At 43.9% G+C, this 27,048-nt stretch overlaps 1 protein-coding gene across 2 annotated transcripts; it reads left to right on the top strand.

The window, feature by feature from the left end:
• The first annotated feature begins 130 nt into the window (after positions 1-130).
• Positions 131-25,542, top strand: SERPINC1 (serpin family C member 1). 2 transcript variants are annotated; one of them, XM_074960976.1, is made up of 7 exons: positions 131-634; positions 15,875-16,250; positions 20,702-20,917; positions 21,280-21,417; positions 22,541-22,934; positions 23,500-23,564; positions 24,932-25,542. In XM_074960976.1, exons 2-7 carry the CDS (start codon positions 15,879-15,881, stop codon positions 25,103-25,105), a joined length of 1,359 nt encoding a protein of 452 aa, XP_074817077.1. In that variant the 5' UTR covers positions 131-634; positions 15,875-15,878; the 3' UTR covers positions 25,106-25,542. The 2 variants fall into 2 exon arrangements, with proteins under 2 accessions (XP_074817077.1, XP_074817078.1); XM_074960977.1 differs by lacking the exon at positions 131-634 and adding an exon at positions 9,257-9,419.
• Positions 25,543-27,048: the final 1,506 nt, after the last annotated feature.

Here is a 27,048-nt window from a genome sequence, read left to right as displayed (position 1 = left end):
GATTATGCCCTACAGACCTGGCTGGTCAAGGATTTGATACACATATTGGCTTGGGATTCGAGCTTTCTTTTTTATTTAAATAAAAATTTATATATATAAATATATATATATATATATACATATATACATAGTTATATCTGTATATATATTGGGTATGTTTTAAGAATTTTTTCACATGAGCGCAGCTGTTCTGATCAAATGTCTGATAGGGAGGTAGAAGCACTGAATGAAGATAAAGCATTTTTGGCACACAGCCACACTCTTCGTGCGTTTGTGCACATTTATTTCACTCTTAGCTGAACTTTGGCCTCAGAATTGCCAAGGAAAGCAGTTTTGAGGCTTGTTTATTTTTTCCCTTGATTTGTGGGGAGGACTCTTCTCTGCCCTGGATTCTCACCAGCTGCACTATTTCTCCCACTCACACATGTTTACACCCTGCCCCTTCCTTGATCATGGTCTCCATCCTTCCGGTTTAGGAGGACTGGACTGGCTTCGCTGAGAGATTATTTCTGTTACATTCTTCTCCCTGTTAGGGTGGGCTCAGTGCGCTGTCTTGACAGCATGCTGGTGAGTGAGCTGATTCAGGGACCCATGCTGTGGTCTCTACTCCTGAAGTGAAGGTCACCAACACCAGGTCAGCTTTGACTGTGTTATTTTTAAGAACCTTTTTTTTTTTTTTTTTTTTGCTGTGTTAATATAAACATAAGCTCATTTTAGTCAAGATAATTTAGTGCAGTATTCTAATCTAGGAGGGCAAGTGCAGAATGCCAGATTTTTTACTTTTGACTAGAAAACTCTTCTTTACATAAAGTAATGAAAATTATTAAAAAAAAAAAAAAAAACTGCATGCTATGGCACGTTCGCCGCCGCCGTAGGAAGAAAATCTGGAGGGAGCAAAAAATTATGGCCCATTATCTGTTGTGCCAACTAGTTTAATTCCCAGTTCAAAACTGACTCTCTTCTCTCTAAGCCAGGGAAAGAAAAATTCTACAGTAAGAACTACTCAGATCACTACATGTAGGTCAGCAAGGGTAAATGCTCCTAAACCTATGGATTAGAAAGAGTACCTTTATGTTGTTTTTCCACCCGTTTGTGCTGTACTTTTTGTGCATAGTGTCCTTGTTTTGATCAGTCTCTCCAGGTGAATGCCCTGTTTGCTCAACATTGTCGTTTGGCTTGTTAACTAGTCTGTTTAATATGTGCAAACCTTATTGATTTTGGCTTTGTTTCCTTTTTCTCCTGCTCTTGCTCTTTCCCTGTGTTTCTTTGGAGAAGTTTAGGTGATAAAACTAGTGGAAATAGGGAACCAGAAAAAGGCTTTAAATTTTCATGAAGACAGTATCTGAAATCCACTTTCTGTGGAAAAATCCTGCCAGCAGAGCTGAGAGAACCCATTACTCTTCAGGTGCAAGGACTGATTGTTAAAGCAGATAACCTAAATTCCCATAGACAAGCTATGTTTACTGCCTCACTCATTTCTGTGTCCTGTTCCTGTCCCTGTTACACCAGGACACTCTCCATTTCAGTTAAATGAAACTGCTATAGCCTGGCTTGGTCCCATCTACTCCAGCAAGAACAGTGTTGGAATACTGTTGGGACACTATCATGTTGTATGGCAAGTAGGGTAGATTTGCTGGTGTAGATCGAACCTTTGAGTGCTTGTTGCTAGCAGAGTTTCAACCATAATGTACACGGAGCCCTAAAAATGAGACACTTCGAATAGTGCGCTAGTCTTCACAATGTCAGACACAAATAGTTGACCCACTAGGAGTATAAACAGTTTCATTTTTCCTGGAGTATCATGGGTTTTTTCCTTCTTACATGTGCCCCAGTTCCCCAATCTTAATTGACGAAATCTATATCCTTATCTTCTGGCCGTTTGTAGGCTGCCCTGCACCATTTCAAAATAGAAATCCTGTGGATCTGAGCACCTTTCATACATGTAGTCCTGTTACCACTTTAACCTCAAATTCTTCAGCTGTCTAGGTTCTACTGACCCTTGTTATCTCCCTCTAGTCCACCCCTCTGGCTTGCCCATCATCCTCCCTGATCGTGCAACAGTGACAGCTTGCTGCCTCAAAACAGAGCATTCAAATGAATTCGCTTAGCCAATAACTTCTGTGAAGTTGCCTTTTCTAATGGTGTTATTACTCAGTGATGCACAAATGTGATATTGCCCCTACTGGTAGGCAAACAGGGGGTCTGTATAAACATGGTAAACTGCTGTTTTTCTTTAAAGGCGAGCCAAAGACTTGTGCTTTACTTTTTTCACCTTTTTTCCCCCCAGGATAGCCATTTTGATAGTCAAATATTTGTAGAATTTTGTGAGGTGACTGTATTCTCCTGGTAGCAGTTTGCACAGTTAATGATTGTCAAGCCTTAAACATATGTTAAATGGTGGCTTCAGTTCATCTAGTTACACAATTTGAAAATGGTGTGTTTAAGCACCTAATATATTTTGGAGTCTAACTTTCATACTTGTTCTTTCATCCACTCCCATGCACACTCTCAGCTAATTTACAGGTAGCAGAGAAGGCACTTAGAAGTTTACATAGTTTAAAAAGCCATGTTTATGAAAATTATTCCTTGATTAACCTGTTGGATTTTGCGGATTTAAAATTAAAATTTCTAAAAACTAGTTTGCTGCAAACGTGAATCTTTGCTGACTTCTAAGGAAGTCCAGTGAGACTGACATGACTCCTGTTGAGCTGTACCGTTGCTTTAAATCAAATACAGTACAAATACTTCATGCAAGGACATGGTTGCCTACTGAGAACAAGCATTTAATATCTGTGACAAACTCACTGAACTGCAAAGAAGTAGAACTGGGCTTTTGAGTTTGATATACAGTAAAGCTGGTTTTTTTTTTTTTGTTTTTACTACTTTCAGTGGGCTCACTGAAATCTCTTGCCAGTTTATGCTTTTGAAATTGAGAGGGGAATACCTAAACAGTAAAAGTAATCAGAAAACCCTCAGCTTCTTGCTGTTCCCATTCACGAAAGTGTGGAGCTTTTAAAAATATTCTGACAGCCACAGGTCAACCCTCAGGGCAGCTTTTTGAAGAGGGAGCACTTTGTCAAGAAGCTGTCTTCAGTCAAAAATTGACTTAAACTTTAAGAAAAAAGCCCAAGAAATTCAATGCTAAAAATGAGAGCATTGAGTAGCAGTGCTGCCCGCTAGCCTCCTCTGTTTAACAAAGGGAAAACAAATCCGTGCAAAAGCTGTTTGAATGTGAAGTACTACATAGAGTAGTTTAAATGAGCAGGCAGAATAACTGGCATGACTTCACCTCCATAACCATCCATTATATTGATTCCCTTCTCCTCCCCTTGTCTCTAAAACATGTACACTTTCTGCCCCACCTCCGAATATTGGCAGTATTGACAGTGATTGATGCTACTGTCCACAAGATTATACATCCCTTTAACATACTAAAATGCTTCCCCTGTTTTGTTCAGCATAGTGATTCAGACATTGACCTGGTGAAAGGCTGGTCATGCTAAATATAATCTCAATTTATATTAAAAATTAATCAGCACTTCTGAGCCACCTTCTAAAGACAGCCTTGGTGCTGAGAAGTGACATTTGTGTCCTTTGCAGTATGTGAGTACATGGCCAAGATTGTTCATATGACATTGAAACTGATTTTGTCTCACCGTAACTTTAATATGAAATATAAAAATTAAATACTGATGCCATCAACTACTTGCTTTCTGACAAAATGGCAGATACTGGGAAGAGGCTTAAGTGCCAGTTCAGTTACATGTCAAGTCAACTGGTCTGGGGGACCTTATTCCAACACAGTCTCCTGACACAGGTTCTACATCATAGTAAAAAAACAGGTGTTAACTGTGTCTTTGATCATGCCTCATCCTTGGAAGCAGTTGATTTGTTGTGATGTAGATGGGACCCTAATTGGAGGGGAAAGGAGCATTTAATGTCATTTAAAATGATTGAATAAGTGGTGAGAGCTGTTTCATGCCATGGGAACTCTGAACACTGTAAGCAGAGAGAGTGGAGCTTTCTTTGAAATCTTCTAATGAAGAAGTTCATGAAGAACTTGGTTCTTCCTCTGTGTACACTGGACTTCCTTCTTAACAGCCTCCCAGTGCAGGTGGAACTTCGTAACACTGTGGCCAAAATGTCCCAACTTGGATGTTGACAGTTCAGCCACCTGAGTAAGTGATCTGAGCTTGAGTGCTAGTGAGCCCCTGCAGCTTCCACAGAGTTAACCTCTAAGTCCAGTAGGAGCTGCAGATGCTCAGCCCCTTTGAAAATCAGACATCTTCCATTCAGGTGTTGAGCTCCAGCCACCAGATTCTGGACGCTTTTGCCCAATAGATCTGGAGTTCATAAGTTTCACCAGTTCCTCCTGGTTCTGAAAGTTTTTTGGCCAAAAGGAAAACACAGCAGTATCAACTTAAAAATAGAAAAAAAGTTTTGTCTTGGGGAAAGTACAACCAAAGGGAGATGCAGTCCATGAAAAGAAAAAGTATTAGATATACTGAAATATGTATATGTATCTGTAACTAAAAAACAAAATCCTGTGATGTATTTGATGTTTATGGTATAAACTAAAAATCATTTGCTTCTCTGTAACATTAAAGTTGTTGTTAATTTGTGGCAGATAATACTCACAAGTCTTTGGCATCCAAACCAGATTGTGTACTGGATAGATCCCACAACTGGACCTATGCAGTGAGCTCTTTTCTAGCTTTTATTAGAGGTGGCAGAAGCTTTCTCTGCATGCAGAAAACAGCCTGAGTCAGGAGAGGAGAAATAACCCCCCAAGCAACATAGCCGATCCATTGTTGTTAATTTTTATGCCATTCCTTTGCAGCTTCTCCTAAGTGGGCAGTTGCAATGTGGACAAAATAGCCAATAACATGAGACTCTTAGCTTTTCTAGTGTAAGGAATTTCTGCCTTCCCTGTGGCTTCTGCTTGCCAGGTAAGCAGCCTCTGTGCTAAGAGGAGCTTTCCTTGAAGGTCAGCTTATCAGCTACACTGTAGCTTGGTTTATTTTATTTTTTTCCGCTTTTGATAACCGGTGATAGTAATGTGAAGAGCTCTGTTCCCATTTTGTTCCACTCTATGGGGAAGTGGGTATTAGGTGTGGGGAGGAGGATTATGACGGTTAAGGGACCGAACACACACAACCACATGGATTCCCACTTCAGAAGCCACCTAACTGTTTCCAGTTGTGGGATTTCTCTACAGAAATACTTTTATTTGTAAGCCTAGTTTTCTTTGGTTTCTTAGGTTCATACCGGTCTCCCCGAGACATTCTGCAGTCATTATCACCTTTTTGGGTGGAATTTATTTTATTTTTTTGTTTTGGTTTTTTAAAAATAACTTTTTAACATTGGTGCATATATGCTTGGGATAGAGCTTGTGTAATTTACCAATCGTATTGATTGTATGTGATTGTGCCCTGCAGAGGTATATTTAACAAAAAAAATTAAAATAAAATTAAACAAAAATAGGATAATAAAGGAGACCATGAGATTTGAGTCGAGTCATGAATGACTTCTTGAACTTATTTAGTACTTTGGATAAGTAAGGATGCCTGTATGCCATTCCTATAGGTCAGCGTTGAACAAAATGTCATTCTTTCTTTCTTTCTTTCTTTCGTTTGAAGTGGCCTCTTGTTGCTTTTCCCCTTTTTTCCTCCCTGTCAAGAAAAAAAATGTCCTGAGACTTAAAGGGACAGCACATTCCACACTTGCTGATTATTATAAATACTGTTTGTACCGCTCAAAACACTCTTTTTAAAGAGTAGAGATTAAATAGAACATGTGGGTAGAATTCCATAAATTGTGAATTCTGCGTGCACACAGGGAAACTGAAATCTGGTACATGGAGATTTGGCTTGGGGGAGTTATTGAAAGGCATGTATGGTAGTTAGGTGTCTTTCAGTGTGAGTTAGGTATCTACATGCCATTTTGGGGAGACAGCACAATTTGCCTTTTCTTCCTTCCCCTGTGTTTTAATCCTCACAGTATTCTGAAATTGAAATTTAAAAGTAAAAGCCTTCTGCATATTATGTTGAGGGGAAGAAGGGGGTTGACCGATACTAAAACCAGGAGGGTGTCTGGTTGGAAAGTTAATATTTTCCCTTGTGAGTTTAATTGGTTTGCTTTGCATTTCTGATTTCACTTTTGTATTAAAAAACAAACCTATTGTGTGTGTATGGTGGTTATATAAAAAATGCAACATGATGAAATGCTGTTTCCTTCCTCCCTTTTGAAAGTGACTCAGCCTCATGTTGCTCCAGCATAGTTTTTAAGGCTCCTAAAGGAGGATTTATTTGAACAAGTAGAAAGGGGGTGATTCATTTTGGGGTTTGTAAACAGATGGAAGTGTCAATAAGGTCTTATCGGCTTTTCTGTCAGCATTTGTATTAAATGATAAACTAATGGAGAACACATTTGAAATATCTCTCATTTTCTCTCGGGATTGAAGTGTGTGGTCACCTAAGTTTGTGTGATGTGATCCTGTTAGTCATGAAGCTCTTTCTCCAGTACAGCCTCTAGAATCCTGCAGGGTAGGGAGCTGCCCAGTATCTGAGCAGAGAAGCCTGTGCCCCTTTTTGAAGGCTTCTTCCCTTTCCTCTCTGGTCAGGGAGTCATGGCAGGCTCAGGCACAGTGGTAACTCACCTTGAATCCTCTCCTTTGCGCAGAGTGATTTTTGTGCATTGTGTGTCCTCCAGACATGCACAAAAACGGATATTTGAGACAATCCTTTATTGTTTAAAGAGCCTGTGTTCTAGAAGTGCAGGGCTGGCAGTCTTAGGTTTGTAATGCAGTTGACCTCATTGAAATACGTATTTTAGTTCATTTGCTTCAGAATGAGAGTAAGCTTGGCCCCCAACCTGTGGTGGTTGTGCACTCTCTTCTTCACACCCTGCCCCCTGCTGCTTCTTGGCTTTAGCAAACCTACAATAGGCGCAGATTTTAGACCTCTTGAGGGCAGGGGACATCAAGTGTGTGGAGCAAGTTCTTTCTTCAGTGAAAATTCTGTCTTGTCCTACCTGACCCCATTCAGCACAAACCAAGGGCAGCCCCTGTAACTGGCAACTCACTCAGATATTTGTGTATGCTACGTTCATCTTTAAAGTTGCACCCCAGGCATCATTCATCCAATGTCGTGCACATTTTGTTGTGCGACTGGTAGTGGCTGTGACTGCATTTAAGGCCCCCTCGTAAATCCATTTGTTCTCAGCCTGTTGTTATGCTCAGATTGCATAAACTCCTGTTGAGTGACTAACGCTCAGAGTGCACTGTGCTGAAAGGTGTGCTGCTCATCCCAAATAGTCTGGGTCCCAGGATGCTGGGGAGCCCACCCTAAGTGGGAAAACAACTTGGGATTTTCTTTTTAGAACTACAGTAAGTGATGAATCTGTTTGATCCCTTAGGAAGGCATCTGTGGTTGCTCTGCGGATTAGCAGTTTCCATGTTCGGAGTGCTTTACGGACCCTAATTAACCCCTACCTTATTCCTTCCAGAGAGAGTGTTTATTCTCCCCATTTATGGATGAGATAACTGAGGCAGAGGTCATGTTTATCCAAAAGCAACTGAGGGAATCTGTTGCAGTGGGCTGGAGCATGGGGCTGCTTGAATCCCAGTCCTCTGCTCTAAATGCTGGATTCCTCTGATGTTTCTGGAGTCTCCCTGTCTACGGCTCCCTGCAAGAACCTGGCAATGTGCTGCTGTGCTAGAAAGCATGGCCACTGTTCCTACAGCCTCCTCAAATATCCTTCAATACCTTTTTCTTTTCTCCTCCCGTGAGGAGTGACTGTGAAAGCCTTACTACTGTGCTCCAAAACAGCCCCACCCAATTTGTCTCCTGACCCATAAGCCACCCAAAATAGGTTCTTCATGGCTCTGCCCAGAGTAAAACAGCTTTCAGATGGGGAAACTGAGGCGCGCGCGCACACCCCACTACCTCATGTGCAACACCCTCCTCGATGTCACTGGGGCCAACATGGTGCTCTGTGCATTGTTCAAAAGCATGGCCACATCCAAAGGTTTGTAATATTTCAAAAGGCAGTCTGCCAAGGAGAGTGACACACACTGGAGGCCTGTCTGCTCTTCCCAGTTGTACTGGGGGAGACCTGCAAAGCCTCTTATTTTCTCTGTTGTGAATGGTGACTTTTTTCTCCTTAGAGTTGAAGATGGGAGACCTTTACAGCAGTATGGCTGATGCTTCTGAACCTTTGCCATCAGGGGAGAGTGTGAGTGGGTCACCAGTTTCACCTCTCACTTGAGGAACCTGAGATGCCAACACCTGCCCAGTGCAACAGAGCATGGCATCATGACAAAAACTGCCTGCTCCATAGAGACAAAAAGCAAACAATATTTGATTTAATGCATTTACTGTGTCAGACACAAGAATAGTGCCTATGCAGTCTTGACATATGTCTTCTGTGTTGTGGGCCTCCCCCAGCTGCAGTGACTCTCTGATCCAGCAAAGCACTGTAAGAGCCTAGAGAGAGAAGGTGACTGAAGAGCTCTGTGTAACTCGAAAGCTTCTCACCAACAGAAGTTGGTCCACTGAAAGAGAGCTCCTGACCCGTTTTGTCTCTCTAATATCCTGGGACCGACATGGCTACAACAACCCTGCATGCTGTCAGTTTTAAAAATCAAATCACTTTTGGAGCAGAGAGAGGCTTGTATCCTGGCTAGATGGTCCCGAATCTGCACTATAGTCTACCCCTGCCAATGTACACTGCCCTATGTACGTGGATATTTTTTTTATCACAATTCTGCTGCAGCCTTAACTTTCTAATTGGTGTCATTCCAACACCCACTATAGTGGGAATCTTTGTGACTTTCAGAGTGCATTGGGCCAGGCTCTTTGCTGCAGGACAGGTTGATAATTTCTCGGTAATACAAATGTACTTTTCTTGTCCTGGTAGGAAATACACATTCCCAATGAATTAAGGGGAAGTGGCCATGACCAGTCCTTCCTTTGGCTATGCTGAAAGTTATTCTCAGTTAAAAGGCCAACAAATGATATCTGGTGAATGTAAACCAATTACCTGATGTTTCTTCCCTCTTCCGTCTGTGTGTTTTATCAGCCAGAATTGGGGAGCCCTGGAGTGTATGTGGAGAAGGTGACCAAACTTTCCCTCCTCAGACTGAACTTTAAAACCTTTTTCAGATCAAACATTGCTTTGTTCAACTCTTTGCTTAACCTTCCACGGTTGGTCATCAACCTTTGACCTCAACATCCCACCTCTCCCCTCCCTCTCTCCCCTGACTTGACTGAGCACTGGTGGACTGGCAGAAATTCAGTGCAGAAGCTACTGTTGACTAGCTTTGTGTCTGATTTTTTTCCCCTGCTCTAAAGCAAGCGTGCCTGTCACTGTACGTTGCAGATCACGTCCAGTAGGCGAGGAATCTGAGACACCACAAGGTAAGAGGAATTGGTTCCACAGTCCTGCTTGCTTCCCATGAGATTTTCATGTTCATTAACGTGGTTTCTCATGGACTCATCCTACTTTGTAGAAACTTAAAAACTCCAGCCAGTGCTGGATTGCTTGTCTGTCAAGGATCCCTGACTGTAGTGCTGAGGGGCTGTTTTTGTAGAGTTCCATCTAGGTTTCCTAAAGATCCTGGTTACGCCATGTGCTGCTCACTAGAATGCCTGCAAACCCTTCACTTCTTAAACTGTAAAGTGGGGCAAAATTGTTTCAAGGAGGCTTGGAAAGTCCTGGCTTTCTCTCACTTGTCTCTCTAATAGGCTATTTGCCTCAGAGGGGCACCTCCTTTTCCTGGGAATTTCACAAGAAAGAAGCTCTGGTGGGAGCAATTCCACAAAGGCTTACACTCTTTAATATTTGTTAAGCTTTCAAGCAGTCAGAGCCAATAATAGTGACTGATGTCTTAGTGCATGTTGTGGAGGGAGAATGTTTGTTAGAGAGTTAGCCATAAATTTTTAACACTAATGAACGCTGCCCTTGTCAGAAGACAACATTGTTGAGCAAAGGTACTGGAGTGGAAAATTACTTGGATTGTAGACCCTGATTATGGTGGGGGAGGAGGAGGTTGTTTCTAAAGTGCGTTCTGGGTGTTGACTCCTGAACTTCCCATGAACATGCGAGAGACTGCTTGGAGCCTGGCAATTTTGAGCTGATTAAGCAATTCTCTACCTGACCCTCCCACACCAGCATTAGGATAGAAGGGCACAAAAAAAAAATAAAAATAAAAAAAATCTTACCTATGGGGGTTTTGCCATTGACTGCAGTCAGACTAGAATTCCACCATCTTTGTTTAAAACATGACCACTTTCAGTTCTCTCGTGGTGTAAGGCAGGACCAGCCAATCTTCTCTGCTCTATTTAGGTTTGCATGCATGCCATTTGCAATGATATCTGAGCACCTTTCAGTAAAGTTTGTATTGCCAGGGGTGGCCCCATGTCTGTGGAATTCACTCATAAGAACATAAGGCCATAGTGGGTCAGACGAAAGGTCCATCTAGCCCAGTATCCTGTCTTCTGACAGTGGCCAGTTCCAGGTGCCCCAGAGGGAATGAACAAAACAGGTAATCCTCAAGTGATCCATCGGCTGTCACTCATTCCCAGCTTCTGGCCAACAGACGCTAGGGACACCATTCCTGCCCATCCTGGCTAATAGCCATTGATGGACCTATCCTCCATGAATGTATCTAGTTCTTTTTTGAATCCTGTTATGGTCTTGGCCTTCGCAACATCCTCTGGCAAGGAGTTCCACAGGTTGACTGTGCGTTGTGTGAAGAAATACTTCCTTTTGTTTGTTTTTAAATCTGCTGCCTATTAATTTCATTTGGTGACCCCCAGATTTTGTGTTATGAGAAGGAGTAAATAACACTTCCTTATTTACTTTTTCCAAACCCGTCATGATTTTATAGACCTCTATCCTATTCCCCCCGCCCCCTTAGGTCATCTCTTTTCCAAGCTGAATAGTCCCAGTCTTATTAACCTGTCCTCATACGGAAGCTGTTCCATACCCCTAATCATTTTTGTTGCCCTTTTCTGAACCATTTCCAATTCCAATATATCTTTTTTGAGATGGGCCAAACACATCTGTACGCTGTATTCAAGATATGGGTGTACCATGAATTTATATAGAGGCAACATGATATTTTCTGTCCTATTACCTATCCCTTTCTTAATGATTCCCAACATTCTGTTAGCTTTTTTGACTCCTGAAGAATGCATCTGATCTATAGCCTGGTTATGGAAAAAGCAATGCCTAGACACTATGATGATAGGCACTAAGGCACGTGTCTTTACGAGGGCTTTTAGCTTTGAAAATGTGGACATTAGGCTGTCAGAGACAGCATATCTGTGCCTGTAAATAACCCTGTCCTTGCAAAAAGAAAAGGAGTACTTGTGGCACCTTAGAGACTAACCAATTTATTTGAGCATAAGCTTTCGTGAGCTACAGCTCACTTCATCGGATGCATACTGTGGAAAGTGTAGAAGATACACTTTTTTTATACACACAAAGCATGAAAAAATACCTCCCCCCCCCCCCACACACTCTCCTGCTGGTAATAGCTTATCTAAAGTGATCACTCTCCTTACAATGTGTATGATAATCAAGTTGGGCCAGTTCCAGCACAAATCCAGGTTTTCTCACACACACCCCCCACCACCACCACCACCACCACACACACACACACAAACCCACTCTCCTGCTGGTAATAGCTTATCTAAAGTGACCACTCTCCTTACAATGTGTATGATAATCAAGGTGGGCCATTTCCAGCACAAATCCAGGGTTTAACAAGAACGTCGGGGGGGAGGAAAAAACAAGGGGAAATAGGTTACCTTGCATAATGATTTAACCACTCCCAGTCTCTATTCAAGCCTAAATTAATTGTATCCAATTTGCAAATGAATTCCAATTCAACAGTTTCTCGCTGGAGTCTGGATTTGAAGTTTTTTTGTTGTAATATCGCAACTTTCATGTCTGTAATCACGTGACCAGAGAGATTGAAGTGTTCTCCGACTGGTTTATGAATGTTATAATTCTTGACATCTGATTTGTGTCCATTTATTCTTTTACGTAGAGACTGTCCAGTTTGGCCAATGTACATGGCAGAGGGGCATTGCTGGCACATGATGGCATGTATCACATTGGTGGATGTGCAGGTGAACGAGCCTCTGATAGTGTGGCTGATGTGATTAGGCCCTGTGATGGTGTCCCCTGAATAGATATGTGGGCACAGTTGGCAACGGGCTTTGTTGCAAGGATAGGTTCCTGGGTTAGTGGTTCTGTTGTGTGGTATGTGGTTGCTGGTGAGTATTTGCTTCAGGTTGGGGGGCTGTCTGTAGGCAAGGACTGGCCTGTCTCCCAAGATTTGTGAGTGTGTTGGGTCATCCTTCAGGATAGGTTGTAGATCCTTAATGATGCGTTGGAGGGGTTTTAGTTGGGGGCTGGGGTGGGGGGAGGTATTTTTTCATGCTTTGTGTGTATAAAAAGATCTTCTACACTTTCCACAGTATGCATCCGATGAAGTGAGCTGTAGCTCACGAAAGCTTATGCTCAGATAAATTGGTTAGTCTCTAAGGTGCCACAAGTACTCCTTTTCTTTTTGCGAATACAGACTAACACGGCTGTTACTCTGAAACCTGTCCTTGCAGCTGACTGAGAGCTGAGTTGGGACCTTCAGCTTGCTGCTGCTCCTCCTAACTTCCTGAAATGGGAGATATGATGCAAAATCAGTCACTGATACAATATTGGAGGAGCAGTTATAATACTCAGAAAAACCTTCTCCAGTGAAGATGGTAGGCTAAAAGTGAGGAAAGCAACAGCAGTTCTGGCTGTCCATGTACACAGCAGAGACCCTTGGGTGCAGATCTCAATTTTGCCTTGACCCCTTACTCATTGCTCCCACTGGGAATGAAACATTCAGAAGCTAGCACTGTGGGTAGCTTTCCTGGCTATTCGCCTGCAGCTCTTCATTCTGTTTCTAGACCTCTCTGTAGCACTTGTCACCTTTGCATTGTTTATTACTATGTAAATAATAAAAACGGCTACCACCCTCAAGCAAGACCTTTGTGCTAGCCATTCTGCAGACACCTAACAAGGTCATTTCTGCCCTGGAGAACTTGCAGTCTAAAGAGAGAAGACAGCGAAGGATCGGAGGAAGGATTATTAGCTCCCTTCTAGATGAGGAAGTGATTTTTGCACAAGGTCACGCACAGTGTTTGGGACAGAGAGAGGAATAGAACCCAGATCTCCTGTGTCATAGGCCACCATGTTAACCACAAAGCCACACTTCCTTCCCAATACCATTTTATCTAAATGCCTTTGAGTAAAAATTGTACTGCCAGAGGCTGCACTTTCCTGGTAGTGGAACCATATCTATGGAATCACCCTAGATAAATGCACCTCAGCTTGCACCTAGCCATAAAGTATGCCATGCTGGGTTACTGTGGTAATGGGCACTGTGGGAAAACCTAAGATAGATCCATCTTTTTGCAAAGGCTCTCCATGGAATGTTGAGTCCTGGGCAAGTAGCCAAGTCTCCATTCCTTGTCTTTCAAGCTAGACAGGAGCGTGGTCTGTATGCTGCAGTGCATAGGATATCTGATGCAAAATGTTAAGCCATGCAAAAATGCATGTAGAAACCATAGTGATGGAAGCCTTATAAACAGGCGTACTCAATACTGCGCATTCCACTGTGCCTACGCTAAGCTGGGCTGCTATGCTACTGCTGATCAGAGCAACATAAGAAGTGGTGGGATTTATAATCCTTGCACGAGCAGAGGTGTGACCATCAGTTAGTAATAGTTATTTGGCTAACCTGTGCCTTGAGTATGACATTCTGATAGCCCCTTTTCTGCTTGGCCTGATTTTCCTATCAGTAATACTGACATAACTTGCAGGGGCACAGTGAGTGTTAATGAATGTAAAGTGCATTGAGCTCCTCAAACAGCGATCGGCACTGGGCGGGCACCTCTGTTTAACACCTTGTAGGACTGCCTAAAAGATCATTTTACTGTCCCCTCACTCTGCTGACTTGGTATTTCCCATGTTAGTAACTTTCAATAACATAAAGTTGAGCTGGGACTGAGCATGGAGCTCATCTCCTGCTAAGGACTAGGAAAATGTTTAGAGTAGAGCTGTCAAGCGATTAAAAGAATTAATTGTGATGAATTGCATGGTTAATAATAGAAAACCATTTATTTAAATATTTTTGGATGTTTTCTACATTTTCTAATATTTTGATTTCAATTACAACACCGAATACGAAGTATACAGTGCTCACTTTATATTTATTTTTGACTATAAATATTTGCATTGTAAAAAACAAAAGAAATAGTATTTTTCAATTCACCTAATACAAATACTGTAGTGCAATCTCTTTATCATTAAAGTTGAACTTACTTTTTGTACAGAATTCTACATTTGTAACTTCATTCAAAAACAAGACTGTAAAATTTTAGAGCCTAGAAAGTCCACTCAATCCTACTCTTTGTTCAGCCAACTGCTTGGACAAACAATTTGTTTACATTTGCAGGAGATAATGCTGCCCGCTTCTTATTTACAATGTCACCTGAAAGTGAGAATGGGCATTCGTATAGCACTGTTATAGCTCGTGTCGCAATATATTTATGTGCCAGATATGCTAAAGATTCATATGTCCCTTCATGCTTCCAGAAGACAGCGTCCAAATTAGTGAGGACTGATGCATGTTCACTTTCATCATCTGAGTCAATGCCACCAGCAGAAGGTTGATTTTCCTTTTTGGTGGTTCGGGTTCTGTAGTTTCCACATCAGTGTGTTGTGCTTTTAAGACTTCAGAAAGCATGCTCCACACCTCGTCCCTCTCAGATTTTGGAAGGTGCTTCAGATTCTTAAACTTTGGGTTGAGTGCTGTAGCTATCTTTAAAAACTTCACATTGGTGCCTTCTTTGCATTTTGTCAAATCAGCAGTGAATGTGTTCTTAAAATGAACAACATATGCTGGGTCGTCATCTGAGACTGATATAACATGAAATGTATTGCAGAACACGTGTAAAACAGCAGGAAACATGCAATTCTCCCCCAAGGAATTAAGTCATAAACTTAATAATGCATTATTTTTTTAAAGAGCATGGTCAGCATGGAAGCATGTCCTCTGGAATGGTGCCCAAAGCATGAAGAGGCGCATGAATATTTAGAATATCTGGCATGTAAATACCTTGCAGTGCCAGCTACAAAAGTTATGTAAATGCCTGTTCTCACTTTCAGGTGACATTGTAAATAAGTAGGGGACAGCATTATCTCCCATAAATGTAAACAAACTTGTTTGTCTTAGCAGTTGGCTGAACAAGAAGTAGGACTGAGTGGACTTGTAGGCTCTAAAGTTTTACATTGTTTTGTTTTTGAATGTAGTTATGTAATCAAAAAAATCTACATTTGTAAGTTGCACATTCACAATAGAGATTGCACTACAGTACTTGTCTGAGGTGAACTGAACAATACTGTTTCTTTGGTTTATCATTTTTACACTGCAAATATTTGTATTAAAAAATAATAAGTGAGCACTGTATACTTTATATTCTGTGTTGTAATTGAAATCAATATATTTGAAAATGTAGGAAAACATCCAAAAATATTTAATACATTTCAATTGATATTCTATTGTTTAACAGTGCAATGAAAACGGCAATGAATTTTTTTTAATCACAATTAATTGTTTTGAGTTAATTGTGTGAATTAACTGCAATTAATTGACAGCCCTGAGGAATGGAATGATTTCCATATGAAGATTGCAGTCGGACTAGTGAGTTTGGAGAGGAGACTGATACAATGGCTGTTATGTCCATGAGTCCATTTGGAGGGATGGCTCATGCAAGGCTTGCAGCTGGATTGTAACTTCTCTTTCTGGTTTCAGGAGGATGCATATGTTCCTGTGGTTGATCATCAGCCTCTGGGGTGCAGTAACTCCTCAGTACCACCCTGTGGAAGATATCTGCACTGCAAAGCCAAGGGACATCCCAGTGAATCCCATGTGCATTTACCGTAACCCTGAGAAGGAGAGCGAGGGGCTAGGGTCGGAGCAAATGAAGGAGAAGATCCCAGAATCTACTAATCCTCGTGTCTGGGAGTTATCGAAGGCCAACACCCGCTTCGCCACAGAATTCTACAAACACCTGGCAGACTCCAAGAATGACAATGAAAACATCTTCATGTCACCCCTCAGCATCTCCACAGCCTTTGCAATGACCAAACTTGGTGCTTGCGGTAACACCCTCCAGCAGCTCATGGAGGTGAGTGGCGCCACCTCAGCCTCTTCTAGTTGCTATCCTAGCAACTGAAGTTAGGGCAAGGTTACTAAAGGCTGGCTGCCAGCTGTTTGTTGGTGATAAAGCTCTCTCTAGGGCTCCTCCACTCAGGATATTTCCCTGCTTAGAGAGAAAGACCTCTTGGCTAAACAAGCCCCTTGTCAGGACACCTGTCCTCGTGGAGAGCACTGCAGGAAGCTCCAGGCTGGCTTTCCTCTGGTCTGTTGGGAATCCCAACTCCTGTAGCTCCAATGGTTGAAGTGAATTCTTCAGTTGCACTCTGGGTTCGGGCCTGTTGGCTCCATATGGAGGAGCGGGAAACTCTTCAAGGGGCACCGAGGAGAAGGCAAATACTTGGCTCCTAGTGGACCTGACAGTGCGTAGCAAGGCAATGTTAACATGCAGGGATAGATCATCCTTGTGCTGAAAACTGAGGGAAACCTAATGAAACCTGGGCATGGAGTTAGTGTTAGAGTTCCTCCCCCTTCCTACAGCAGCCCAAACTCAGGATGCCCCTATCCGGATAAGGGAAAAGAACTCTCCTATCGCTCCATGGAAATGCTGCCAGACAAAGGCTGCCTCCTGGAATGAATAAAATGGGGTGGAGACCACAGACTAAATTCTGAGTTCAGACATCATAAATTCACAGCATCACCCAATATCCAGGAAGCTGAGTCCTTACTGATCTCAAGGCACTTAGAAGATCCTCAGTGCAGTTATCACAGTCTGTGCCTGCCCTAGGGAAATCTGTGGTGCTAACCATGGAGTGGTCCCACCAGTGTGTTTCTAATGAACCTCAGGGTGATCCAGCTCCCATTGAAGTCAATGGCATAAGTCCCACTGATGCTAACGTGGCTGGATTCAGCCCCTTGTGAGCTCACATGTGCAGGCTAAGCTAGCACCATTTGCAGTAGACTAGCAAGATAGGCTCAGTGTCTTCACTTTGCTAGGAAACCCATTAGCAAAAATATGAATCAATGAAAAGGTGCCTGAGGCATCTCCCTGGAGCCAGCTCAAGGGCATTCTCCAGATCCACACCCAGTTGTTGCCGGGTGGTGACTCTCGGGTGGCCTGAGTGAAATGAGCTTCTATCAGCATGAGTGTCTCTTTGGAAAGCCTGACAATAAAGCTGACACAGAGGGCAGTCGAAGTGAGGAGCAGGTTTTCTGGTTCTCACGGTAGCCAGAAAAGGGCACTTTAGGCATGTGTCACTAGGCTGTAAATCTTGTGACTTTCAGGGTCTCTAGTTTCCTACTGGGGCCATGGCAGTGTTAGTTTTCAGAGGGCTCCTCCATAGCGTGTATGAAAGCTCCATGGGATAGAAGACAATGGAGGGGAGTGCAGCTGAGAATATAAATGGCTTGTGCCCATTTTTATTTGGCATTAGATCTCTAAGCAGAAGTTACTGCAGCAAGGTAAGGGCTCCTGCCTCATGAGTAAATGATTGCATGGGCTGTAACAAAGCAGCAGTTCCAGAAACAAGATCCACCCATTACCCGAATGGCAGATTGTTTGAGCCCCCAATTATAATTGGGATTCTAGCTTGTTCATTTTGCTTGTACTGCTCCACTTTGACTAACCAAGTGAGAGGTGTGCTCTGGGCACAGGACTGTGAGCCAGATGTGCTGGTCCTTCGGCTGACACCAGTTTCCTCTGTAGCAGAGTCATATGTCTAAGGTACCTAGCTGCACCCCCATTACTGTCGTATCCGAGCACCTCACAATCTTTAATATATTTATCCTCCCAACACCCCTGTGAGGTAGGGAAGTGCTGTTCTCCCTTTTCAGAAGGGGCACCGAGACCCAGGGAGGTTAGGGCTTTGCCTGGGAAAGTTATACTGGTGTAAATAAGGAGATGTGAATTTAAACCACTAACGTTACACTGGTTTAACACCCCAGGTGGACTCTTATTCCTGAATAAGCATGTCCACATGGATAATTACACTGGTAAAAAGAAAAGGAGTACTTGTGGCACCTTAGAGACTAACCAATTTATTTGAGCATAAGCTTTCATGAGCTACAGCTCACTTCATCGGATTCATTCAGTGGAAAATACAGTGAGGAGATTTATATACACACAGAACATGAAAAAATGGGTGTTATCATACACACTGTAAGGAGAGTGATCACTTAAGGTGAGCTGTTACCAGCAGGAGAGCGGGGCGGGATGGCGGGGGTGGGAGAAAACCTTTTGTAGTGATAATCAAGGTGGGCCATTTCCAGCAGTTAACAAGAACATCTGAGGAACGGTGTGTGGGGGGGGAATAAACATGGGGAAATAGTTTTACTTTGTGTAATGACTCATCCACTCCCAGTCTCTCTATTCAAGCCTGAGTTAATTGTATCCAGTTTGCAAATTAATTCCAATTCAGCAGTCTCTCGTTGGAGTCTGTTTTTGAAGTCTTTTTGTTGTAATATTGCGACTTTTAGGTCAGAGATCGAGTGACCAGAGAGATTGAAGTGTTCTCCGACTGGTTTATGAATGTTATAATTCTTGACGTCTGATTTGTGTCCATTTATTCTTTTACGTAGAGACTGTCCAGTTTGACCAAAGTACATGGCAGAGGGGCATTGCTGGCACATGATGGCATATATCACATTGGTAGATGTGCAGGTGAACGAGCCTCTGACAGAACGCCACTAGCTGTCACCTTCAGCCCCGAACTAAAACTTCTCCAGCACATTATCAAGAATTTACAACCTATCCTGAAGGATGACCCATCACTCTCACAAATCTTGGGAGACAGGCCAGTCCTTGCCTACAGACAGCCCCCCAACCTGAAGCAAATACTCACAAGCAACCACACAACAGAACCACTAACTCAGGAACCTATCCTTGCAACAAAGCCCATTGCCAACTGTGTCCACATATCTATCAGGGGACACCATCACAGGGCCTAATCACATCAGCCACACTATCAGAGGCTCGTTCACCTGCACATCTACCAATGTGATATATGCCATCATGTGCCAGCAATGCCCCTCTGCCATGTACTTTTGGTCAAACTGGACAGTCTCTACGTAAAAGAACAAATGGACACAAATCAGATGTCAAGAATTATAACATTCATAAACCAGTCGGAGAACACTTCAATCTCTCTGGTCACTCGATCTCTGACCTAAAAGTCGCAATATTACAACAAAAAGACTTCAAAAACAGACTCCAACGAGAGACTGCTGAATTGCAATTAATTTGCAAACAGGATACAATTAACTCAGGCTTGAATAGAGAGACTGGGAGTGGATGAGTCATTACACAAAGTAAAACTATTTCCCCATGTTTATTCCCCCCCCCGCCCCCCCACTGTTCCTCAGATGTTCTTGTTAACTGCTGGAAATGGCCCACCTTGATTATCACTACAAAAGGTTTTCTCCCCCTCCCCCCCCCGCCCCGCTCTCCTGCTGGTAATAGCTCATCTTAAGTGATCACTCTCCTTACAGTGTGTATGATAACATCCATTTTTTCATGTTCTGTGTGTATATAAAACTCCTCACTGTATTTTCCACTGAATGCATCCAATGAAGTGAGCTGTAGCTCATGAAAGCTTATGCTCAAATAAATTGGTTAGTCTCTAAGGTGCCACAAGTACTCCTTTTCTTTTTGCGAATACAGACTAACACAGCTGCTACTCTGAAACCTGTAATTACACTGGTATGATTGCAGTGGTGTGACTATACTGGTGGTATAACTAGAAACATTTCCTGGGTAGACAAACCCTTAGTGTCTTGCCCAAAGTCATGCAGGAATTCTGCAGCAGAGCTGGGAACTGAAACTGGGTCTCCCAGTTTCCCAGGCTAATGCCCAGGGTTTAAAAGAATCCAGGTCTCCTAATTCCACATGCAGCAGCCATAAGGGCTCCATTCGCTTCCTGAAAGGAGAGAGGGAGGATGGTTGGTGAACGAGAATTGTGAAGCTGTTCTTAGTGTAAGGTAGAGGCTTAAGAGGGTAGAGAGAAGGGATCAGGCAAAAGAGACAATTGGGGAGGAGGATGGGTAGGGTATAGTCTGAGTGTGGGAGGGGAGACATCTGTGCTTTGAAGGGGAGGAGGAGAAAGAGGAGCAGCCGTATGATTTTTATATAGACATTTTTCTTTGTTAAATGGTGTTTGTATTCTGGACATTTCAAAGTCTTGTTTCTGCACAACTGCACCCAGCTTTCATGGAGAGAGAGAGATGGGGGCTCAGCTGCAAAGTTTGTGGATGTGTCTAAACTCCACAGGTCTAAAATCTCCAGACCCTATCCAGGGGGTTGGATCAGGCCTATCTCTGCTTCCATGTGAATAAAACCAAACAAACCAAGAGCTCTCATCAAGTCCAGAGTGAGTGGTCCTGTGTCTGTGGAGTTAATGAGCAGGCATCAGCCTGTCCCCTCTGCCTGTGGCTACAGGAAATGGGGAGCCAGGTCTGGGATTCCTTCTCACTCCTTTGGTTCCCTAGGTTTTCCGGTTTGACACTATTTCAGAGAAGACATCTGATCAGATCCACTTCTTCTTCGCCAAGCTGAATTGCCGGCTTTATAAGAAGGCCAACAAATCCTCAGAGCTGGTGTCGGCCAATCGTCTCTTTGGGGAGAAATCTCTGACCTTCAATGAGACCTACCAGAACATCAGTGAGGTGGTTTACGGAGCCAAACTCTGGCCCTTGAACTTCAAAGTGAGTCCAAAGGACTTTAGTTTCTATCCCTTTCCAATTCCTTGTGCTGTTGATAAACTCTCTCCCTCACCTCGCTGGAGCGGCCTAATGGGTGCTGTGAACCAGGGGCAAGGGGCTGCATGTGACTGAGTGTGCTTGAATGCAGCACAGGTTTGCTACTGACCAAACCTACTTTAAGCTCAGATTCTGGTTTATCCATTTACAAGCTTCTGACTTCTGAGTACTGCAGCATGGTGCTTGGAACACATGGTCTGCACTGGGAACATGTCCCGCCAATTATTGGTGGCTGCCTCCTACAGAGCGAGACAATGGGGTGTTGAAAATCCCCCATATAATTTATTGTTTTGGGTCTCTTCCTCCAGGAAAAGCCGGAGCAGTCCAGGACTCTAATTAACGAGTGGATCGCTAATAAAACCGAGAAGCGAATTACTGATGTGATCCCTGAGGGAGGCATTGATGACCTCACTGTCCTGGTGCTGGTCAACACCATTTACTTTAAGGTACAGGAAACAACCCTAGGGAAATCTGCTCCCCTAGGGAGAGAGGGGGTCTACAGCCAGGCTTTGGGTGAGGTGATGAGAAGTCAGTAGATCATTCTCCTAACCCAGACACACTGAAGCTTTAAGAAATGAAGATGCTGGCTCAGACCTGTCAGCTGTGATGACTTGTGTGAGAGTCAAACAGGGGACAGCAGTGAAAACCCAAACACACCAACATTGGGACAGAGAACTGAAAAGTGAAGTTCACTATAAGGTAGAGAGGGATGCAAACCAAACCAAAAACCTGGACCTTCCCATCCCTGATCTGTGTGTGTTGCGGGGAGAGGTCTTGAATCCAGATCAGAATTCTTTGGCTGGCCTTTATTTGGGTTGTGCCAAAATCCCAGATCCAAACACCCCTAAGATATGGAAAGGGTCTGAAATTTGAATCTAGCTCCAAATTCTGCAGCCCAGAAAGTACATATGACTGGTCTGATTTCATTGCCCAAGCTGGGGTGAGATGCACAGTCAGCAATCATCACAACTGGGGACAAGCCAGTGAGTTCTGTATGTTAGTTCTGTTTCGGGGAGGAAGTGGGGGGGTGGGGGGGGGCTGAAGAGCATCCTTCTGGGATAGGGGAGTTGTCCGTTCCCTAACCAGCTCCGCCACTGAGCTGCTATGTGGTGTCACCTAAGTCACTTAGCCTCTCTGTGTCTGTTTCCCTATCCAAAGCCCCCTCCCCACCGTGGGTTGGGGGCAGGTAGTGAGGCTAACCTCCATTGTTCACTACAGAAATCCAAAGCACTATTCACCACAACAGTGGGGAGCCAGCTCCTTCTCTCACAAAACTTTGGGGGATTCAGGTTCATTGGGACCTTGATCTCAGTTTGCTCATGAGAAATGGAATCCTCGTTGAAGTTTTGCAACAGCCAAAACCGCCCCTCGTCCTGCCCATTTCTAGCATGAAAAACAGGAGGCACTGCTAGTAACAAATGGGAAGCCAATGATGGTCCGGAGAGTGTCCCTTTCCGAAGAGGGGAGAGAACTGCACTGGTTCCCCGTGGCTCAGCATGCGCTGGGCTGTGGGGCTGGGATTCTCTGATCTGTGGCTGATTACTGTCTGTCTTTACCATGGTCCCCTAGGGGCACTGGAAATCGCAGTTCCTTGCTCAGAACACAAAAAGGGATAAGTTCTATAGAAGCGACGGCCAGATCTGTACCACCCCCATGATGTACCAGGAGAAAAAGTTCCGTCACGTCACCGTCCCCAGCGACCACGTGCAGGTGGTGGAGCTACCGTACAAAGGGGATGACATCACCATGGTTCTCATCCTGCCCACCATGGGCAGTTCTCTTGGACAAGTGGAGCGGGACCTGACCCCAGAGCAGCTGCAGAGCTGGCTGGGCTCTATGAAGGAGATCTTGCTCTCTGTCTACCTCCCCCGCTTCCGCATTGAAGACAACTTCAGCCTGAAGGAGAAGCTGCAGCACATGGGGCTGCTGGATCTCTTCAGCCCTGAAAGTGCCAAGCTGCCAGGTCAGTCCTGTCAGGTTCCCACACTGAGAGCAGGGGCAGGGAACTGAAATGAAGCAGCACTCTGTGGAGAGGGGCCAAGTATTTTAAAGCAGTGCTAGAATTGTAGTGGCTTCTCCACTGAGCCACGCACAAGTGTCCTGATCACAAAAGCCAGTGTCACCACTGGGGCAAAGTCCCCGCTGATCCTAGGGGTGGCGTTTGGGTCAGGGTTGAATCTACAGAGAAAGGGTTGTCAGACTGGCATCTTCCACCAGCACTAAACTTGCCTGCAAAATATTCAGTGCTAAGGGCCCAAATCTACCCTTATATACGAACACTTAGGATTTCCACTGAAGTCACTGTGGGCCCAATGCAATGGCAGCAGGGCAGAATTTGGATCTTTAGCTTGACCCTTGTCCTCATTTCGTTTGCCCTTTCCCCATTAGTGTCATCATTGGCCTCAAACTCCCTCTGGTGTGAGAGCAAAATGTTTTGGTGCTCGGGGTATTGTCTTCTCAAAAAGCTGTTCTTGAAGTTCCCTGTCTGTTTATGGCTTGTTGGTTTGTTTGTTTTGTTTTTTTTTTAGGCATAGTTGCAGAGGGCCGTACAGACCTGTATGTGTCTGATGCTTTCCACAAAGCCTTCCTTGAGGTAAGCCTTGCTTTCCAGTGCTCTCCTGTGGTTTGTTTCTTTTAATGTAACTTTTTGTTTAGTCTTTTTAACAGCAGCAAAAACCTTTTCCTTCCCTTCTCTCCCCTCTGATAAACTTAAAATTGTGCCACTAATTTCCGATCTAAGCCTGTGACTCTTCTGGGTTCCAGTCTGTGGCAGGTGAAGATAAGGCACCGAAACCACCAACAATTGAATTCCAAAGCCCAACAGCACAAAGTAGAATGTGTGGTTTGGAGTCTGTAAAGAACCTAGGGCCTGAGCCAAAGCTTGTTGAAGTCAAGTCTTCCCATTGACTTCAGAGGGCTTTGGATCAGACCCCTTCAGCATTGTTGGGCCTATACAAGAAATACCCTGTAAGGCTGGCTGCCAAAGAAAGGGGGTGGGGCAGAGAATCCAGGGTTTTGGCAGGGCAACGAATTCAGTGTCATCATTTTAGTTAGACGGTTCTGATCTGCTGCTTTAATATTAAAGTTGTTTGTCCTGGGAAGTTATGAGACAACAAATATCCTTTTACTTAACAATAAAACTTGCTTAAAAACATTTCAATAGCCAGTGATCGTGATGCTGGTTTTGCTTCCTCAGCTAATGTTGCAGATTTAGAACTTAGGAGAATCTAGAGACAGAGAAGGATGCATCTAAGTCACCTAGGCCCAGATCCTCAAAAGTACCTGGGCGCTGAACTCCCACCAAAACCAGTAGGAATTGAGTGCCCAAAAACCTTTTGAGAGTCTGGGCACTAGTCCCTCATCCCCCTGTTGTTGCAGGATTGTCGGTGTATTGATGAGAATAGCACAGGTGGTTTGTGGGCCTGTTTTTCAGGCATGCATAGGCCCTTGCGATTTGCACAGGACCATACTTACCCATGTGCTGGAAATCATGGGGTTACACATACGCATCAGAGTTTGGAAGCAGATGAGTTTGAAAATCTGGCCTCTTAGGTCTGGATGCATGGAGTGTTAACCAGGTGTAAAGGACTGTCTCATGACTTTCACATAGAAGAATACCCAAGCATCATTTTGTGTGCTTCAGATCCATAAAAGAATGGGGGAACCCTTTTAAAACAGCTCCTTGAAAATCCTCTGTTAACTGTAGCAGAGGGGGCGGGTGCTCTGTGGTACCATGTGGAGAAGCCTGGTGTATCCCCTGCAGCCAGCAGGGCCTGGGAGCTCTGCACCCAACGTGCCTCTCCTCTCACAAGTGGGAGTGAGCGTTTCACAGCCAGGTGACTGTGACTTTTCTCTCATGCACTCCCAGCCAACCTGGAAGTAAGGGGGTGCTGCAACATGCACATCTGCCCCGTGTACGTGAGGACTGTATGTTAATCCCATCTTCTGTCTGATCGGCAGGTGAATGAGGAAGGCAGTGAGGCAGCAGCTTCTACCGTAGTCATGATCTCGGGGCGTTCGTTTCCCATGAACAAAATGGTCTTCAATGCTAACAGGCCCTTCCTGCTCCTCATCCGGGAAGTTGCCATCAACACCATCATCTTCATGGGCCGAATATCCAATCCCTGCTCTTAAGGAGTTGTGGCCAGGTCCCAGCCTCTCCGTCCCCATTGGTATCCAGTCAATAAAATATCCTCTCCCAATGTCTGTCTCTTACGCAGCATTTTCTGCAGTATTGCTAGTCAGCAGTTTGGAAGGCCCAGCTTTTCTCAGGGCAGCTGTCCTGTTGTTTGACACAACCCTTACTTAGGGACTGTAACCTGTTAAACTGTTTACCCCCTTGCTGTCACAGTCGGGCGAGGGAGGGTGATGCATCTAAGGTGATGTTCTCTCAGCACCAGAGGAAGTCCCATCCTGCATTCTCTCTGTTAAAAGGAGGTTGGATTCTCCCAGTATTTTGCACCAATATTTGTTGTGTATCGCTGTCCTCATTCAGGCCTCAACTGTAACTCTGATCACATCTTCCATTAAAAAACAATCCAGCAAACTAAAATATGAATGGCCAGTTTCTTCCTTGTTATAAACCTTTCAATACATGAGAGAGGAGCAGGCTGGGCCCGGAGAGCCCTCAGTCTTTAATAAATGGGTGGTTCTCCCCATCCACTCTTATCCTAGTGGATGGGTATGTCAAACTTCCTGCTGGGCTGTGGCAAATCTTCCCATTCACTCATGGGGTCATAATGCCACTCCTTGAAATGTGGCCTGCCTCACCCCTCTGTTATGACTGGGGAGGCTGGGCCATATTTGAATGAGTGGTGTTACAATGCCCACTAAAACGCTGAGGCTCAAATTGAGAAATACTGCCCTGAAAGCTTTGGATATTAAGGTACACCTCTACCCCGATATAACGCTATCCTGGGAGCCAAAAAATCTTACCACGTTATAGGTGAAACTGCGTTGTATCCAACTTGCTTTGATCCACTAGAGCACGAAGCCCCCCCCCCCCCCCCCCCGAGTGCTGCTTTACTGCGTTATATTCGTGTGTTATATCCGAATTCGTGTTATATCGGGGTAGAGGTGTATGTGTTTTTAAAAGGTTTCCTAAAATATGCAAAAATAGACAGCCGGATCAAAAGACTGATTTACTTAAAGTAGAATAAGTTTATTGGAATCAATGTTTTGATGGTCCCAAATCCATCTAGATTACATTGGAAAGTCCCATTTTGTAAGGGGGATGGTTTGAAATTAAATAAATAAATTTTGCATTAGAACAATGCTAAATTAAGGCCTAACTCTGCTCTATGGAAGTCAATGGCAAAACTGTCAGGGTATATCTATATTGCAATATTGTAAGCCCAGGGTTCAAACTTAGGCTCAAGCCTAACGCCCACTTCCATCTGCACACACATCATGCTAACCCAAGGTTCGGAGTGAGGATCCTAGGACTCCACAAGGGTGGAGGGTTCAAACCAGGACCTGAATTCTACTAACCCTGGGCTTACAATGCAGTGTAGAGAGCAGTTGCCCATTACACCCCACTGTTGGCCTTCAGGAAGTTCTAGTCTCTAGGCAGGACCCCAATACACATGAATGAATTTCAGTAATTTAACTGGGAAATTTTGGCCTAGTAGCTGTAGCAGAAACATCTCTGGGTGGTGGTACATGAAGCACCTGACAGATAGAAGAGTTGCATGACCCCACTATACTGCTTTGAAATGGTATTGACTTGTCAGACTGAAATCTGTTTGTTCACCAGTAAAAGGACCTGCCAGTCAAAGTTGTAAATACCTGTCAGTTCTTAAAGGGGTTTTCCCCATAAGCAAATGGGTTTGTTTTTTTTATCAGCTTTGCAAATACGTCCTGAAAGCTCCATGTTAGTTACACTTCCATTCAGAATTATGGAAATCCACAAAGAAGGTAACCCCAACAGCCATCACTCTTCCTCTAGCCCCTGCTAATCAGCCACCCATATTAAAGGCTTAAAGAATTCCTTTATCTACTTCATTTGCACAATGACAGGTTTCAGAGTAGCAGCCGTGTTAGTCTGGATCTGCAAAAAGAAAAGGAGTACTTGTGGC

Source organism: Natator depressus, chromosome 8 (genome assembly GCF_965152275.1).
Source record: "Natator depressus isolate rNatDep1 chromosome 8, rNatDep2.hap1, whole genome shotgun sequence".
Taxonomy (NCBI): Eukaryota; Metazoa; Chordata; order Testudines; family Cheloniidae; genus Natator; species Natator depressus.
This window is presented reverse-complemented; position numbering and strand designations above follow the sequence as displayed.